The sequence below is a fragment of the Stegodyphus dumicola genome, chromosome 4, assembly GCF_044657685.1.
Source record: "Stegodyphus dumicola isolate Sdum_Otavi_A_Nest chromosome 4, ASM4465768v1".
NCBI lineage: Eukaryota > Metazoa > Arthropoda > Arachnida > Araneae > Eresidae > Stegodyphus > Stegodyphus dumicola.
In genome coordinates, this window is record NC_140771.1 from 245,595,286 (window position 1) to 245,615,820 (window position 20,535).

The 20,535-nt window shown below is 33.6% G+C and overlaps 1 protein-coding gene across 2 annotated transcripts in view; it reads right to left on the minus strand.

Moving 5' to 3' along the window:
- The window catches only part of LOC118193117 (E3 SUMO-protein ligase RanBP2-like), a 133,063-nt gene that overhangs the window by 37,984 nt on the left and 74,544 nt on the right, over positions 1-20,535 (minus strand). For both annotated transcript variants that reach the window (XM_035364156.2, XM_035364155.2), the window contains exons 25-29: positions 15,758-16,292; positions 13,142-13,183; positions 10,897-11,043; positions 8,125-8,367; positions 1,005-1,208 (exon numbers count right to left, since the gene is read on the minus strand). In XM_035364156.2, the coding sequence (XP_035220047.2) occupies positions 1,005-1,208; positions 8,125-8,367; positions 10,897-11,043; positions 13,142-13,183; positions 15,758-16,292 (1,171 nt within the window). The remainder of the gene's footprint in view (positions 1-1,004; positions 1,209-8,124; positions 8,368-10,896; positions 11,044-13,141; positions 13,184-15,757; positions 16,293-20,535) is intronic.

Below are 20,535 nucleotides of genomic sequence, written 5' to 3' on the forward strand. Positions count from 1 at the left end.
ACAAATGCAAGGCAAGATCACAAAATTTTCGAACAGGCCCCTACTGTCACAATGGCATCATTGTCCGCAAGCCAATGAGCTACAGCCTCCTCCACACCATCCATGACACCTTCCACTATCTCAAAGCACTTGGCTGAGGCAGCAATGTGCTCAGAGTGGACTTCAGGTCAAGATGTTTGCCTTTAGCCCCACAACATTGACAGAGTCGACTGGAGTAGTGCCATAGTCAGTCATCATGGCTGCTAGCTGACTGGCACTGCCTAGTGTTCAGCGATGAATCTTGCTTCAGACTTGAAGCAGAAGACTACCGTGTCTAAGACCTGAGGAACGACTAGGTTAAAAGTGGCCCCAATCAGGCTTTGTTTTACAGAGGAACAAAGCAATTACCTCTGATGTAACATCAGCAGGTCCACCCTAGTCACTCTGCATACAATTTTAACAGCTCAATGATATGTGATGACATCCCACAGCAGTTTGTGTTAGCATTCATTGCACGCCATCCTGCAGCCATTTTCCAACAATGCTAGACCCCATATGACTCTCATATTCCTGGACTGCCTCTGAGCTACAGATATTCTTCCTTGGGCTGCCAGGTCACCAGACTTTTCGCCAACTGAACAAATAAGGATATGATAAGCAAATATTCATAAAACTGCCAATTGTTTCACCAATTACTGATCTGAACATTCAATGTGAAACTCCTACCCACTGATGGGTCCTATGGCCTTGTATTTTTAATCATTTCATTACCTGTGTACGAGCTTTTTGCATATTCTTCATGGTACTTCTTTTCTTTTTTAAGAAAAAGAGTGCATTTCAGAACATATAACAAAGCAGAAAAATATTTCTATAACATCTTATCACATAATTAAAATATCTGAAAGAAATTAACAATAAAGAATTATAATAATTTAAGACAACCTGATACCTAATTATCACACATAAAAAACTTACCATCATTCATCATACATTCTTACCATCATATAAATATTTATTTAACTTACGTTTTTCCTTATGTTTTAGAATCTTAAGATCTCCAACACCTCTTTCTTTCCATTGTTTAGTGGCAGAATCAAAGCGGAATAATTTGGCACGTTTGATAAAAACAGGAGTTTCGTCTTCCTCACCAGTTTTCACATCTACAAGCTCTGGTAAAGGAATTACAGGTTCAAAATGTATATCAGGTCCTTGACTAACAGTTTCATCATCTGAAAATAAAAATGAGTATATTGAGTGAAGCAAAAATCAGTACATTAAGTCACTATATAACTTGAATACAATAAACCACTAGATAACTATTCACTGACAATATATAGTTCTAGACTATCTTCTCTTTGTGGTACTTTTTTAAAATATACATTTGACACATAATGATTATACAATACAAAATCCGAAACATGATTATACAGTACAAAGTTCGTAATCTGGACTCGTCGGCGATTCCGGATTATAGATCATCAATTTAAATCTGGTAAGATGCATGCAGAAATTATACAATTAAAAATATGAAACTGTAATTTATGAAATAAAATGCAATTATGATCTAAAGGATATCAAAAAAGGCAGCAGCTTAATATTTATTTGTTTACTTTATTAAACATTTCTTTCAATGTAACTTGTTTAAGTTGCTTCGTGTCTTGCGCTAATACTTTCTCTTTAATTCTATAAACAGACATAATTTCTTGTTCAGTTACAAAGTTCCACTGTTCAAGTCCTGCCGAGAATACCGACTAACTTGTCAATCGAAATTTTTTTGTTTTCAATAACCTCTGTCACTTTCTCATTATTGGAAGCAATATTTTCTGGATCTAGAACCATACTACAGATTTCGCCGTCAGTTACTTGACTGATGATTGGAGCATTCTCGTCACAATGAAAATTTTCTGTTATATCATCTTTATTTATTAATGCTTCTACACATTTCTTTAAAAAATACAATAACTGAAAATTTTCACCTTTAGTTTGCGATGTCCAAAAACCTTCAAATTCGCGGCTATCATCTTCATCCTCCTAAATCATGAAATATGGTAGCTGGCCATAAATTATGCCAAGCATTTTTTAACGTATCTGCAAACACATCCTGTCACAATCTTGTGATGCTCCATACAGCAGATTTTATGCTAAAAAATTTCAAAACGTTTTGAAGAGTCTTGCCATTGTTCAAGAAATTTAACACAGATTTTAAAAATGCTACTTTATATTTGCATTTCAGCATGTGCACTATTCCCATATCCATAGGTTGAATGATAGACACACAATTTGGAGAGAAGAATAATACAGACACATTATCCTTTCACTAAAACTTTAAGTGAAGTATGCACCGAACAGTTGTCAACAGGACTATTTTTGAGTCATCAGGTAAACCAACCGACTTCAAATGTCGCCGAGCCTCAAGTATACAATGATTTTCAAACCAATCATTCATCAATGCTTGTGTCATCCATGCTCTTTTATTTGCGCGATATATAACGGGGAAAATCGTTACTCCTTTAAATGCTTGAGATCGTGCATGTTTTCTAATTACGAAAAGTTTGCACTTGTGCGTTCCTGCAGCATTTGCACACACTAAAATTGTTAGTGTCGCTTTCGAAACACCAGTTGGAGACTTTTCTGTAGAGGTTGCCAAGGTATTTCGCTGTATATATTGCCAGAAAAGACCAGTTTCATCAGCATTGTAAATTTGTTCTGGAGATAATTGTTCACTAGTAATGAATTCATCTGCAAATTGTTCAGGAGCTTCAGTATCAGCTGAAGCTTTTTCACCTGAAATTTTTAGTTGCCTTATACCATGGCAATTTTTAAATTTGGTTAACCAACCTGTCGAATATGTGCACTCGGTGTTTAGGTTCATTTCTTCATGAAATATTTTGGCTTGAGTCATTAGCATTGGACCCGTTAATGGCACGCCCTGCTGTGATGCTGTCTGGCCCATTCAATTATCACTTTGTTATGATCGTCATTTTAGCATGACAAACCCTTTTTCTGTTATTCATTGCAAGTGGGGTGTCGGAATCCACAAAAAATTCAAAAAGTTCCTTTTTCTTTTTCCTTATGTCATATACAGTTGCCTTTCCAATGTCATACTCCTAGCATAATTTTGAGACGGATATGCCTTTATCCATTTTTTGCAGCAATTCCACTTTTTGTTTTATGGACATCAAAACATGCTTTCACTTTGTAGATCCTTTGGCAGCTCCAGAGTTGGAAACATTTTTTGACATAATCGAAAGTTCAAGCTTAATTTTAATAAAATTGCTCTAACAGTCTGCAAAAAATAATAAGCCAGATCCAATTAGAAGATTAAGGAACAACGCAATCTGCAACATTAACTGAAATGCCTTAGAATCAGTAAAGATAATTTTAGCCTAGCTTCTACCGTCCGTTATACATCAAACACGCATGCGTAAATGCATTACATGCATGTGTAAAGTTTGTGCTTTGAGGTCCGGATTATAGATCATTCCGGAATATGGACGTCTGGATTACGGACTTTGTACTGTATACCTGTTAATTTATTTCATTGAAACTTAATTGATTCTACTCTTCACCTTGTAAGCATGACACATTATATTATATAACAATATAGACTATTTATATACAAATATTAAATAAATTACATATACAAAATTATATAGTATATAAGTAAAAGATATAAGTTCTTTTTTATACACCGTTTGAAATATATCTATTAGGATCGATGCACCTTGAATTCTGCATTGACTATAAGCACAAAGGCGTAAGACAAGTCATGCACATCTACCCTATCTAATTAAATTACAGTCAACTTAGACATTAGTGGCATGTCCATTAGTCATGTTATGCATCGCATAAACTTGACGTACAAGTTCAATCACTAGGTGCCGCATGAACTATTTTGCTTGAATAGAAATGCAAGGACAAATTTCTCACTTGTGATGAAAAGTGGATTTACTTCCAACAACAACAGGCCTAAATAGGTTAATAAGCGCCCAGTGTGCTCGTCTTCAGCATTGCTAAGTGCAATTTAACTAACAAAAAGATCATACTTTGTATCTGGTGGAACTGCTCTGGTATTATGCATAAAGAGTATCTGGAAGAAAGGTAGAATCCTCGACAGCAAGCTGTACAAGATGCTAGCTATCAAGAAAAAACTTCAAACTGAGTTCTGATGCAAAAAGGTAATATTCAATAAAGATAAATGCAAGATCACATGTGTCTGCATTCACTGGCTGGACTCTGTATGGACTCAAATGAGATCTTTTGCCATACACACAATATAACATCGACTTTACTCTTCCACCTCACTTGCTGGTGCCACCTTCCATCCTGCAAAAGGATGCCCAAAATTATTGTTGATCTGTTTTTTGTACTCACAGCGACAAAGTTTCTGAGCTTTGAAAAACTACCTTAACATTAGCAAAAAAATCATAGATTTTGGTGGTGATTATTACTTAAAGATGCTGCTTTCATGGTCCACCCCCTCCTAATTTATTAAGAAAGTTTCTTGCTGGAAAACTTTCCTTACAAGATATTTATATTATTTTCAGTCTACTATTTTATTTTTCAGTATATATTCACAGTTCTGACAATAGCTAAAATACCAGTTTAATTTTATTTTGCTCTTACTTTAGTTGAAGTATTTAATGATAGAAAACACAATGCTTCTTTTGTAGCTATCACCATATACAGGGTTATCCAAATTAAACTTCCCCAACTCAGAGGCATGTGCAGAGTGTTGTATGGGTCATAATGTGACGAAATTTTAAAAACAGACACTTCAGATCATGTGCTCGAGATCTATTACACAAAAAAAATTAGTACAAGAAGTTGCCGATAGGTGACGTTGTAACACTAGCAATGTGCATATTGCAGCAACGTGATTTGCAGAAATAAAGCTTCTGTGCAACGTATCCAAACGACGAGCCCTACTTAAGTGGAAGACAGGCCTTGCACAGGCAGTGATGCACAATGGCGACTTTGAAAGAGAAAGCTCTGTTAGTGAAACTTTTATTCTTTATGACAAGAACTCCTGTGCTGCGATAAGAGCATTCCGTCGGCTGAAGATCTTACGCCGAGGACCAATGACACCACGCGCTCTACGAGACGTGATGAAGAAGTTCAAAAGAACGGGACAGCTGGGAATTTTACCAGGTAGAGGACGACAGGTTGCAGAATCTGCAAATGTAGAAGATGTTGCTTTGGCGGCCGTGGACCCCACTAGCCAATCGCCACATGGTGTTGTCAGTGTGCCAACTGTTAATATGCTCTATACGACCATCTGGTGTGTGATGCGTCGAATCCTCGGTTATTTTCCTTACAAAATTCGTAGTCATCATCAGCTGCCCGACGGGGATCCTGTAGTTCAGAAAACATTTGCGTTGCAGTTCCTTGCCAGAATGGAAGTCGATGCTGCTTGGCCGTGGAACATCCTTTGGACGGATGAGGCCCATTTTTACCTGAATGGTCAAGTGAATACGCACAACTGCTGCATTTGGGCAAGTGAAAATCCGTGCGCAATCCATCAAGTGCCCTTGAACCCTCCAAAGGCTACTGTATGGTGCGGTTTCACTGCAACAATTGTCATTGGGCCTTATTTTTTTGAAGAGGTGACTCCAACAGGTTTCAAAACCTGCTCTGTCATGGGAAAATGGTATCAGGACATATTGACAACGTTTGTGATCCCTGAACTGCAACAACGTGGCCGCCTCCAGAACACGAAATTTATGCAGTATGGTGCACCTCCCTATATTTTTCATGGCATTCAACAGGTGTTACGGGCAACTTTTACCGATGCACGTGTGATCAGCCACTGTTTCCCTACAGCTTTGGCCTCCCCGCTCGCCTGATCTCACTTCATGCGACTTTTGGTTACGGGGATTCTTAAAGGATCGGGTCTACCGAGAACACCCAGCAACCTTGGCACATCTTAAAGATGCAATTATTCGACATGTTAGTGGAATTAATGTGGACTTACTGCGTTCCGCTATGGAACTCACTGCTTTGAGAATGGAAAGAGTTGTGGAGAACCACGGCACACATATAGAACATCTGTAGAATGTCGTTGATTTACAGCACCACCTATCGGCAACTTCTTGTACTAATTTTATTTTGTTTAATAAATCTCGAGCGCGTGATCTGAAATGTCTGTTTTTAAAATTTCATCACATTATAATCCATACAACACTCTGCACAGGCCTCTGAGTTGGGGAAGTTTAATTTGCATAATCCTGTATACAGTCAAAAGTCGTTAATTCGGACACCCATAATCCGGACCTCAGCTAAAAACTTTCTGCGCATGTGCCGCGTAGACACATGCGCATAGTCGTTTACGCGTGCACGTAAGACCGTTACGACTGCGCATATGCGTGCGCGCAAGCGCAGAATACGTTTTCGAGTGCGCGTTTTATGTATAACGAACGGTATAAGCTAAAATTATCCAATTATCTATTTCAGTTAATGTTGATGATTGCGTTGTTCCTTAATCTTCGAATTGAATCCGGCTTATTATTTTTTGCAGACTGTAAGAACAATTTTATAAAAGTAAACTGGAACTTTCGATTATGTCAAATAGAATTTCCGATGCTGGAGCTCCCAAAGGATCTACAAAATGAAAGTATGTTTCGATGTCCATCAAACAAAAAGTGGAATTGCTGCAAAAAATGGATAAAGACATGAAGAAGGTGACAGAGAGGTTAGTGAAAACGGAAAAAATTTTGATTGACAAGTTAGTCGGTATTCTCGGCACAGCAATTACGGGACTTGAACAGCGGAACTTTGTGACTGAACAATAAATTATGTCTGTTCATAGAATTAAAGAGAAAGTATTATCACATAAAACGAAACAACTTACATTGAAAGAAATGTTTAATAAAGTAAACAAATAAATATTAAGCTTTTTCTTTTTGTAAATTTTGATACCCTTTAGATCATAAATGCTCTTTATTTCATAAATTACGGTTTCATATTTTGAATTTTAGAATTTCTGCATGCCATCTTACGAGATTTAAACTGATGATCTATAATCCGGAAAAATCAATAATCCGGAATCGCCGAAGTCCCGACGAGTCCGGATCAACGACTTTTGACTGTATTACTTTTATAGCAAAATTTTTCTATCTATGCAATGAAGCCTAACAAATATTTCTCCAGAACAACAAAAAAGTCAAGAAAGGAGCAGGATAATTTACATATAATGAATACTCAACTATTTCCATACATATTATTAGCATGAGCCCAGTTAGGCAGAACAGTTAAATGTATTTTTATTTAAATCAATCAGATTAAAAAGTAAAAAAACTTAAGAAATGTCTTTCCCTTTTGAATTGCTTTATGCATTAATCAGGAACAAACATATGAAATTTGGAAATTAAATTATGCATTAATAAAATAATTTTCAACAATATTTTATTAATACTTTATGCATTAATAAAATGTGAATTGTAACTTATGCTTTGCCAAATGGCAACTCACTGCTTTTAAACAGATTGACTTTTTAATTGAATTTGGAAGACCAAAATTTTACACTTTGCTGAATAGAAACAAATTGGCATGGAAGATAAAAATGCTTTATTTTGAGAAATGACAACAACATCTAAACTGTAATATTTATTTATTTCAGAAAGACAATTTCTACAATGAGTGACAACAAAATAAATACATTTTTAAAGCTTTTGAACTATACTAGCACATGAAAAAAAGCTAAAATGTTAAATAATGTTGATAAAATGGTTTCGGATATGATCTGCGGTTTCACAAGAAAAATACAGACTATTTATTTACTTTTAGATAGAAAAATTTATTGTATGTTACTATTTAAAGCATGAACCTTGTTATTTGAAAGACTTATCAGTATATTTAAATTTTCACACTTAGTAGGAGAAGTTCTATATTTCCAATGATTTTTGAAAAAAGCTTGTTTTTACTGATTTCCCCGGACAATTTTTCACTTCTCTGATATTTCAACTTTCCAGAATTTCCTAGGTGAGTGGGGAACTTGTTTAGATTCTAATATTCAGTTTAACTTATAACACCACTGCATTAAGAGCTGTCATGTTTTCATATATTTTAGTTGACATAATTATATTATTTGTATTTTATCTTTATATTAAAAGGTGTAAAACAAATTAGAAGTATTAAAAAACTTACCCCCAGCATCTTCAGTAGAATTATTCGGGTTAGAAAAAAGTGGAGTTCCAGCACCAGCAAAAGCATTTTTTGTTGATGATGGTTTCGCTAGGGATTCAAAACTGGAATCAGTAGCTAAATCTGCAAATGTAACACTTTTCGCAGATGTCGCAAACAATTCTCCTGAATTTTCACTTTGTGGGGTACTCTGAGTAAGTTCTGTAAATTTAGGAGCTGAATTCTTTTCAACATCAGCAGAAACATCTATTATTCGAGGAGAAAAAAAAAATAATGAGATATTAGATACAAGTAAACACAAACACACACATATACTGCAAAGAGTATAGTTTAAAGAAAGAAATTTGAAGAAGAAAGGGAACAGCAGGAAGAATAAAGAAATAAGTCATAATAGTTATGTTAAATCATGCACGCAACGTGCTTAACCTCTTAACTGCCAGCCATATATGTATAGGCTTTGACCAGCCGATGCATTCACTGCTCAAACATAAATATATGCCTATACCACAAATTCTGTAATATGATGCTAGCCATACAATTATGCAGAGTCTGGAATGCAATAACAACATGGCTCAGAACACTTTGTACAAGGCTGTGCACATTTTATAGAAAAGGGGAGAGATGTTTCTGAGAGGATAAAAGATCAAAATTTTGGTTGTCAGCTTCAAATACGTAGTTTAGAGTAGGAATCTCAGTAGTTTCTTTTGTTCCGTTTTCTTGTTACTGTTACTCTGTGTACTAAGAGTATTTTTGATTATTTAGAATGAATGAGTCCGACAATGAGTTAATAAATGACTACTTTCCGTCCAAAACATTGTACACATCTCTATATGAAAAACTTTTCCCTTTCTATTTTTGCCACAACCAGGAATAAAAGAAAATACAGCAGATATTTCTGACCCACTTCTATTTTTGGATTATTTTTCAATAAAATTTTGGTGAGCGATGTTGTAACAAACAGACCATATTGTAACAGAAACTAACCATTTTGCCAAACAATGTATTAGCAAACATTCTGGGATAGAGAAATCAAGAACTAAGTTGTGTTATCCAAGAAATTCAGAAGAAATGTATGCTTTCTCAGAGCCCCTTAATTTTGCAGAGAATAACTGTAAAACCTGATATTATGCTCTAATGGTCAAAGAATAAATTGATTGAAAGCTCAATTTTGGGGCAAATTGTTTTTCTAAATTGTTTCTAGTTGATCCTGAAACTCCTACACTTTTCTGATAATTATAAGAAAGTTTTCATTCAAAAACAAAACTTAAAAAATATAACCTAATTTTTTTTCAAATGTTTTATATACTGGAAAGGGATCTAAGCACTTACGTAATTTAAAGGTAGACTATAATCTATACAATATATACTTTTGAAAACAGCTCACTTTGGAATAAAAGTATTTGTACTTGCTGAAGCAGAGTCAGGGTATGTTTATAATATGATTGCGTATGAAGAAAAAAGTACAATATTTGATAACAGAAATTTGACAATCATAAACTTGCTGCAAAATCGGTAATGATGCCTTCAGAACCTTTTCAGGGAAACGCAAATGTATAATGGGTAATAATTTTTATTTGTCACTGGAATTAGCAGATATACTTATACAAAATAGGGCTGACATACATGGAACGCTTTGCTCTAATCAGAACACTAGTAAACTTTAACAAACATATTTTGAAGAAACAGAATATGCCCCTTTAAACGTGACAAAGTTACTATATTGAAACGGTGCGATAAAAAATATATTCCTGAGATATCCATATAGTAAACTGCTGAGAAACTGATATGAAAATCCCATCGCCAGCTGTGGTTATCGATTTTAACTTATCAATAGGTGGAATTCACACGGCTCATGAGGCTCTAGTCTGTCATCCAACAACCTGAAAAAGACAGAAGTATTATATAACCATTTTCTGGCATCTTCTAGACATGGCCGCTTGATATGCTTTTATTTTACAAAAGAAACAACTTTCAAACATCAGCACTTATGATTTCTGCATGAATTTAGTTGAATGCATTCTTTAGAAATTCCAGGTTACTGTTCCTACCAAAAAGATAAAAGTTGCAATGTGACAGTCCTTTGCAATTTACTTGTAAATACTTAACAGACTTAATACCATCAACTTCTTCAAACCAAAGTGCAGCAAGGAAATTAGTTTGTTTCAAGGTAAAAATTCACCATGGATCTCGCTCTCAACATAGTGAAATAGTGAATGTGACGCTGGATTAGGTCTTACAACCATGTTTCAGTATATATCATATAATAGCTAATATTATACTTTGTATTTTCTATATTTCTGATGTAACAATTTTTCGACTGTAAACTGTACCTCTGCTTTTTTCCAAACATTGAGAATCTATGAGAAAAATGGTCATGCTGAGGAGCGAATTGCAGAAAATTTGTTGGCAGTTAAGGGGTTAAAAAGATCCTTAACTGTAAATCAGAAATTAAATTTGGATTCTATAAATATTTTCAAGTAATATTTGACTTCAAACATATTATGACATTTTTTTTAACTGAACATTTATTTTTAAGGTTATTGGCCTTTGAGGACCGGAAATTTTTTAAATAAATGTATAGGAAAAGAAAAGGGGAAAAAATGAATAAGCACTTACCTTTATAAATGAGCCTTGCAGTATTATAGAATTTGTAGCCTTTCGAGACTAGTAATGTGTTAATAAATGTGTTGTAAAAGAGAGGAGAGAGAGAGAAAAGAAAGATGGACAGAAAAAGGATATGGGGAAAAAATGAATGAATACGTAATGACTTCTTACCTTTGTAACTGATAGTATCTGTACAACCTCTACAACCTTTGCAAGGAGGCTTACTTTCATATAAATAAAAATTTCGAGGAAGCTTCAATTTTTCTGCTTCAGTTATTTTATCAGGACTAGCAGTAGCTTCATACACAATTTCAATTTCTGAAATTAATAATAATAATAATAATGAAATGCAAGTTAACAAAATAAAAAATAAAATTTATATACATTAATTTTGAAACAACTGTTGCTATAAAATATAAAAAATTATAATAAAACAAAAATAACTGTCATAAAAAATTATTAAAAGTCAATAAGTTAAGTAATAAAAATTGCTTTTTGCTTATAAAGAGGATAAAAGTTAGAAAAATCATACATAATCTCGAGGATAAAATGATGTAGCCTTAAAATAACTTATCATTATAAGCATTTGCATTTATGAAAAAACTTATAACAACATGGGATGTAACATCTGTTAAATATTTTCATAACCAATACTTCATTCAGTTATCTGTCGAATTTCGCTGCATATATTACTGTAAACAATGTATGTAATTTGATATATATTTATGTGATTTGAAATAATTAAATATTTTTCTTTGCAAGTGACTAGAATATTAATATCAAGTAGACTAGAATATTAATATTATAAGCATACAGACTAGAATATTAACAGGAATCAAATTTCAGTTCTTTATAATAAAAGGAATTTGACAATTTAACTATATTTATTTGTAATGTTCACTCTTTGAATCTGAAGACAGTTGCAGCATCATTATTTATCATCATAGTAATAAATACCTTCATATAATTGTGTCTTTACACAGAAAAATCTGCAACATATGTACATTCTCAAAAACATAATACAGCTATTTCATGTATAAACAGAATTAAGTAAGGTAAATACTAAAGATGATAATAATGTAATGTTACATATTTCATAAATAATGCTTTATAATTTTTTATGAATAAAAATTTTATTATCAATATGCAACATTGTTTCTAATAAAATTCAGCTCCCTCACCTCAAGCATAATAAATCAACTAGTTATCAAATTAAGTTAAAAATAACTGAATGCTTTTATGAATTTACAAACAAAACACAACATGACTGCTGGACTGAACGGCCCAGGTTTGAATCCCGGAGAGGTGAGTGGATGTTTGTAAATGTACAGTTCTTTGGGGCATGGGGACACTAAATATATGGCAAACCGAAAGTCCTCGTGTGATATGGTTTGCAAAGTCATGTTTTCCAGTGGTCGGGGAGAAGGCCTCGAACCACTGCCTGCAATGCTCTCCCTCAAAACTAGGGTGGAAAGTCCAATTTCCTTGAGGTTCTGGCAAACATTCTTCCAATAAATATGTATGCAAAAACAACATTATTCTTATGATGGTGCAAAATGAAACTAAAGAGCTAAGAATTACACTGCATTTTATGTGCTTTTGACCAAATGAACCTCACAGCTGTAAGGAAGGGGATTTTCAATTTTTTCAGTTTTCAGTTCTTAAACCTTTCTTTTCATAACAGGATTATTTTCTTCAGTGCCATTTCACTGTTGAGTTATCGATAAAACACAATTTCTCGTGGTGGTTATTCGAGCATATTTTTTTATCATGAATGATGGCTTTTCTTTGAAAAAATTCTGTTGGAGACTTTTTGTCATGGACCAATTCAAAAAAGAATTACACATTCACATTATCAAAAAAGAATTCAAATATTAAACCAGAATTTCAATGGTGACTTAAAAATTTAGAATTATCTAAATTGACACATGGTTAAATGCGCATGTTTGCTGGATTTCAGACGCGGTCAAATGGGTTCGTTTGCTAGACTGCTTTTGTGAATACATTTTCACTGTAGTTTCATAGGAACCTCTAATGGAATTCTAAAGAAAATCCAAAAATAAATTCTCTTAATTTTGAACACTAATCTATTTTTTGGTTGATAGATTTTGTAGCAAAGTGCCAAATATAGTCAGTGATCTGTTTATTTTGTGGCACAAGTAACTATGCAGTGAATTGCGAATAAATGAGAAGAATGAACACAGATATAATAATTTTCCCTTTTGCAAACTGTCTGCCATTAGCTTAAGATTCTTGCTCAACTGAATTCATGTAGCATCAACTGTATGAGAAAACACAAATGTTTTCAGCAATGTTAAACAAAACTGGCATTTTATACACCTCACTAAACCAATAGGAAAAATTTATCTTTGTTTGTGTAAATCTAAATAAATTTCAAAGAGAATGAAATACCTACCACAGTCTTTATCAATTTTCTTTTTATCCAAAGCATCAGATCCTGCAACAGAAAAGTAAAAATCTTTAAATAATTTCTAACAAAGAAAACATTCTTATCATAAATAGTATAAAAGAAATATACAAGCAAAAGAATACAAAAATTTAATTACACATTTACACAAAATAACATCTTTAATAAAAGGTTTGCTACTCTCAATAAATATGTTTTAAAAAAACCTCATTTTGTTCAATTTAAAATATGTAACAATAGTTTTTAGTTTTTACAATAGTTTGCAAAACAGTTAATTCCAGATTCCTTTTGATCAAATGAAAATTTTTATGACCCCTAATTTAAAATGATAATGCTCGAAACTGCAAAATATTTTTATGATTCTTACTATATACTCGTATTACAGTTTGAAAAGGCCAGCAGCACAGATTTTATAGTATATAAAAAGCTACCTGAAACAACTAACAACACTTTCACCATTCTTATCAATTCATACTCTCTTGATATTCTTACATAATCCCTTTCTATAAGAAGTACACTCTTAACATGAGAGATTGATTATGAAAGATTTCATTTGACAATAAAAAAAAAAAATTACAACACAACTAAATTACAACACAGGCTTCGAGATAATTTTTTTAGTCAGTTTCAATTAATCTTTTAATAAAACTAACAATTAATTAATTTGTTTGTTTAATAAAACAAACAAATGAAAGCATTTCTTTTTTCAAATATCGTAAATTTTTTAATGTACACAATGCAAACTTAACTGTTGTGCACTGTAACACACTGAAAAGCTTTCTTCTCCCCTTTAAAAAAAGTTAAATCCAACGCATAAATATGAAATGAACATGTGAAGAATATATAAAAAATAAATTGAAACAAATAACAACAACATTTTTATTTTATTATGTGTCGCAGTAATGAATGTGCTTTTTTAAATAAAAATTCTAACTTAGCTTTAAGAAAAAATCAATAACTTAATAAATGCCAATCTATGATTCCAAAGAAAAGATGGCTTTGCCATTTTGTCTGCATTCAGTTCAAGTTATAAATATGATCAAATATTTTCACACATGAAACTTATTTTAAGTAAGAGAAGAGCAACTTCATTACTAAAAATTCAGATGCTTATATATACTAGCCTTAAGATGACTAACTATAAGCCAGAGTTGTCTAAATCAATATCACACGTTCAGCATCAGGGGAGCCATTGATATCAAAGAGAAGTATAGTCATTCAGTTATGTTTGTTTTTATAATAATTAGAATAATTATTATAATTTTCATATTTGAAATTTAAAGCATAATATAATTATTTTCTCAATAAAATTTACCATATTGCTAAACAAGTAAGACTATTCTATCATCTACTGACCCAAAACTTCTTGTTAATATACACATTTTGGTTGATTTTGAACCAACAGCTAAAAAAAGATTTCCGACGCCTGATCCTCACTCCTCTTAAAACATCAAATATTCACACAGCATTTTCTAAATACAAAATGACTCATGAACAATGCCTTAACAACTGTTATGGATAACACTAGAAAGCCAAAGATATTCAATTAATATTCAAAATACAGATTTTCAGGCAATCCTTGATTGAAACAAAAAAACATAATCTCTATCAACAGCAAAAAGCTGTTTTTTTTTTTTTTTTTTTTTTTTTTTTTAATTCCTATGAAAAGAAATCATACACGGACATTTCATATTCTATAAATGTAGCAAATAAATTATAATAAGTTTACAGCCAACATTTTAATTTAATTTATGTGAGAATTTATTTTTATTGGTGAAAAACATTTCCATTAGTAAAGGCTAAAATTTAAAAACTGGGAGATTTTGTGTTTTACAAGGAAAACGTTAAAAAACTGGAAGGTCTTCCGTTGACAGCTATGCCAGCACCTTATATTAGCATTATCTACAGCCATTGCAGTAACTAATTTCGGTTACTATCGGAGAGCATTAATTCCAGAGGTAAGTGATCATTCCGTCTCCTTACACATTTTATTTACAATATAATACAATTGCTACAAGCATTATTGTTAGGCAAACGCCTTTATCGTTATTAGGCTTAACACCTTTGATCTTCCATCAAAACTAAATGCAAGTTACAGAATAGCAACAGAGACAAAATGTTCGGAGCACCACCTAACGGCACAAACTTTCAATTTATAACAGCCATAGCATACTTCTGAAAGTCGAAAATTACTTTTAGTCACAAAATGTTGTTTTCAGTTACACAGAGAACAAAAATAAGAACTGACAAAAGCAAAACCTTGCAAAGAACCATGAGCACACTGATACAGAGATATGAAATCATACGCAGTTAGATGCTTTCCTTAATTTTGACCCCTCAAAGCAATTTAACAAAATACACAGAGAACACAGGCTCAATTAAAGCAATGAAAGGCTAAGTATGATTATCATATTTAGATAGATACAAGCAGAACCTTATAACATTTAATTTTTGAATAAAGAAAGATTTTTAAACAGATAATTAAAATAATTTTAACTTTAAAAAAAATTTAAACCACTGACACTATAAAATTTCAATCAACCATTATTTGAAAAATGGATTCTAGTTTAATATTAATCAAGTTTTACAAAACACAAAACTTACCAAGTCCAAATTTAAGACCATGACCTCCAAAAATTGATTTCGAGCTGTTAGTACTAAAATTCACATTCTGGCCAAACACTGAATTTGTGCCAAGTTTATCAGTCTGGAAAAATGGAGACACCGATGAAGAGGGCTTAGTTTCGGTTGTACCTAAAACATTTGCCGAATTTCCAAATAATGATTTACCCTGTAAAGTTGTTCCAAAACATGCTGACAGAGATCCAGCACTAAATGGAGATTCTGTTTTAACTGAAGAGTCACTTTTAAATGAAAAGTTTGTTATAACTTTAGTAGCTGTAGAAGTCTGTTCACTAGACACTTCCGATTCACTTGCCAATGCATTCAATTTCAATGCATCATCTAAAGCGTCCTTAAACTCTTGTGCCAATTCACTACTTTTAAACCGAATAGCAAACAATTCAGGTGATGCTTCATTTTCAGAAAAGTCTGTAGCGGCCCAAGTCAAAGATTTCTCACCTCGCCATTCAAATACTATTTCTTTGGTTAGATGATGATTCAAGCACACTTTCAGGACCTTGGGATAAAAAGGAAAAGATAAAATATATGGAATTATAAATGAATGAATAATTTAAAAAATATTACATTAATACAATTTTATTTATTTGAATTTCAGCAAAAATTACCAACTTTAAAATTTTACACTGAAAATGGTTTTTTCCCTACAGTCTGCATCTATTCATCAACATTACTTTGCAGGCCTGGGGATTGCTCCAAGAATATCCCTACTTTAATTAACCTTTTAACTGTCATGCCCGAGTGTTATACCCGAATATATATCGGGAGACGTTTATTTCGGCTTCATCTCTTTGTCAAACCCGACTGTATTTCGGGAAAAGTTAATGTGCGCTCAGTTCAATAGATGACAGCACTTTACTGAAGATTTCAAACGTTAGAGGTTATTTGGTTCAAGGTGCATGGGATCTTTTTGTTGTAAAATAGCGTCTAGTTCTTTGAAACGTTATATAGATGATTTAGATTCTTCAACCGAAGATGAAGGATGTGTGTTTGATGAGCAGTATTCATGATACTTCCATGGTCAGCCTCAAAAATAAAAAATGGCGATATACTCAAGCCGAAGATTGTTTCTAATTACGGTCTAACTATGGGTGGTGTAGATCGCTGTGATCAGGAAATATCCTTTCATCCAACAATCCAAAAACGTCAGAAAAAATATTATAAAAAGATATTTTTACATTTACTAGACAAGGTACTCTGGAACTCATATTTGCTCTATAAAAATGTAGTTGGGAAACGTATTACATTTTTAGAATTTCGAATCCAAGTTGTAGAAGAGCTTTTACATAAATATGATGATGCAGCTTCTGGACAAAAGAATGTTGGCAGACCACCTACAATAGATAACCCTGCCCGTCTTACTGAACGACACTTTATATCCCATATTCCTCCTGCTCCTGCGAAACGTGAGCCTACAAGACAGTGCAAAGTGTGTTGTTCGAAAAAGGATAAAAATGGGGAAAAGATAAGGAAGGAATCACGATTCTGGTGTAGTGATTGTGGAGTTGGTTTGTGCTTGGAAAAGTGTTTCCAGTTATACCACACAAGGCTGAATTACTGGACTATTAATAGGTATTCACTTGTATTTATTTATGTTTTAGAATTTAGTTAATTTTTTTTTCATTTTTAGAAAATAATGCTCCACTAGAAGCGAACTTTGCGACTGCCATGTTGAGTGACAGCCGCCTTGAAAGAAAATATGCAGTGGCTACAAAACTTTAAAAATTTTACCCATGTACGTCAAAATATCAATTTTTAACTACTTAAGTATATTTTATTTTGTACTAAACATTTGGTTTTTGCAATAAAAAAATTTGACAATTTGTGTACCCAAATCATCAAAATAACTTGACAGTTAAAGGGTTAATTGTAATTGCTTCTTTATTTTCTACTATTTCAATTTATGAAAAAAAATAACATAAATGATCTAATTTCATAATGCAGGGGAACTTGCACTGATGTACAAAAATATACACTAAATACAATGGAAAATTAAATATTAGTACATTTTTAGCTTTATGTATACATAAATATCAAGAAGTATTTTTTCCCTTCCTTCAGTTACTCATGATAAGGAAAATAAAAGAGTATGAGCCTAATACAAGATCACTGCTAATGGTCTGTACAATTTTCATTCTCTGTACGATTCTCTGCAAGATAGTTATTCGAATGAGTCAGAAAATATACACTTTCATAACAAAACATAGTATTTTTCAAAGCTGTCAAGTTTTAAGTGCTTTTAAGAATACAAAAAACAGTTATGTTCTTGAACAATTTCAAAAAACATGAATTTGGTGTTTAGTGACACTAAATAAAACACTCAAAAAAAATTAACATTGTACAAATACTCAATGCTACTTTTTCAAGAATGCATTTTCTTACTTATTTTAATGGAAGCTTCAGTTTGCTTTTATTATCAAAATAATAAACTTCATTCTTCTACAATATAAACAATACTAAAATGTTAAAGCTCTATAAAGTTTATGAATTACTATGCAAAATCTTTGAAATTTAATAATGATTTTATTAAGAAAAAACTAGCATTTCAATGGGCACTACTCACAGTATACTCTAGGTATTGATCATGAAAAAAATTATTAAACTGATAAAACCTGTCGTATGAGTACAGAATTGAATGTTACAATTATAAAATAACTTTACTAGTGCCACTTCAAAGATCTCTTTGCAGTTAGTAATTGTTTTCATGACAAACATATTCTCGTATTAACCTGATCTGTTGAAGGCTAAAAAGTAAACCTACATGCTGTTTATTTTTACTAAGATGACATTACTTTACTTTTTTGGTGATTCTTCATTCTCTCGGATTTAGCCCTTACAACATTTCTGCAATCAACATATTCTAACTTTGCTATTAACTCCCCCACCCCAATAAAAAAAATCCCAATTCTGTATGCTAACTTCTAGAAGTTGGCATAGCAATAATAACACACAACAATGAATTAAAGTTCTTTTTCCCCCCACTAAACATTAACCCCTTAACTGCCGCGGGCGTATATATATATGCCTTGCTCAGCCGATGCGTTAACTGCCCCAGGCGTATACGAGGGCCATCCAGGAAGTAGATTACGTTTCCGTCTGTGTCCGCTAGGGGCGGGGCTAGCGCGGCCATCTTGGGGTCAGAGCGTTGCGCAGCTCAGTCTGCATCTAGCCGTGCTAGCGAGAGGTTCGTGCTGTGCTCCGTTCAGATACTGTGACGGTTTGAAATGTCTGCGTTAATTGAAAATCCCGCGAGCTGCGAGGTGCGCTCAGTAATAAGGTTTCTGACTGCAAAAAACTGTAAACCGATAGAAATCTATCGGCAGCTTCGTGAAGTGTATGGGGACAACATTATCACTGAAGGTGGAGTGCGTCAGTGGGTCATAAGATTTCAAAATGGCCGAACCAATGTTCACGACGAAGATCGAAGTGGGAGACCCAGCATAGTGACCGCCGAACTTCTCGAAAAAGTCGATGCTAAAGTCCGTGAAAATCGAAATTTCACAATAACGGAACTTTCTTTGAGTTTTCCACAAATTTCGCGAAGTTTGTTGCACGAAATCATCAGCGAAAAGCTTGGTTACCACAAGTTTTGTGCAAGATGGATTCCAAAAATCTTGACAGAGGACCACAAAAATCAGCGAATGGCTGCAGCGTTGAACTTTTTGGACGCTTACCATAAGGATGGTGACTCTTTACTCGATCGCATCGTTACTGGTGACGAAACGTGGGTGAAACATGTGAACTGTGAAACGACATTGCAATCAATGCAGTGGGGGCACACAAGTTCTCCCCAAAAACCCAAGAAATGCATGCAAACAATGTCGGCAAGGAAGATGATGGCGACTGTTTTTTGGGACAGAAAAGGTGTAATTTTGGTGGACTTCCTGGAAAGAGGCACTACAATAAACTCTCAAAGGTATTGCCAAACTCTCCAAAAACTCAGAAGAGCAATTCAAAACAAGCGCAGAGGAATGTTGAGCTCTAAGATCTTGTTGATTCACGACAACGCCCGGCCCCACACGGCAAATGTCACTCGTAAAGTTCTTGAATCTTTTAAGTGGGAGTTGTTTCCTCATCCGCCGTACAGTCCCGACCTGGCACCGAGCGACTTCCACCTATTCCCAGCAATGAAGAAGTGGCTGGCTATGCAGCGTTTTGATGACGACGCACAGCTGCAAGAAGAGGTAACGAAGTGGTTGAAGGCGCAGGCGGCCGAATTTTTCGACGAAGGAATTTCCAAGCTCGTACATCGCTACGATAAATGTCTTAATTTGTATGGTGACTATGTAGAAAAGTAGTATTTGAGTGTGGCTTTCATCTGTATATAATAAAATTTGTTTCCTATACTTTGTTTATTTTTTTATTCCAAAACGTAATCTACTTTCTGGATAGCCCTCGTATATACGTCCTTCCAAACTGCTATCATTTGCTTTGCGCTGCTACACCTAAAATTATTCGCAAAGTTAACGCATCGGCTGCGCATCTGGGGGGCAGTTAACGCATCGGCTGAGCAAGGCGTATATATACGCCAGCGGCAGTTAAGGGGTTAAACCTACTAGCGAATTAAAATAATTTAATAAAACTAAAAAGTATCATTAATTAACATAATTTTCAGCTAATGACAAAACAAACATTTTCTGCTGCTATAAGAAAGACAGCACTGACTGTAACTGAAGGGGTCAATTAATAAAAATTTGATTTGCTGTAAATATTACAATTTCATATCCTACACTCTAATATCC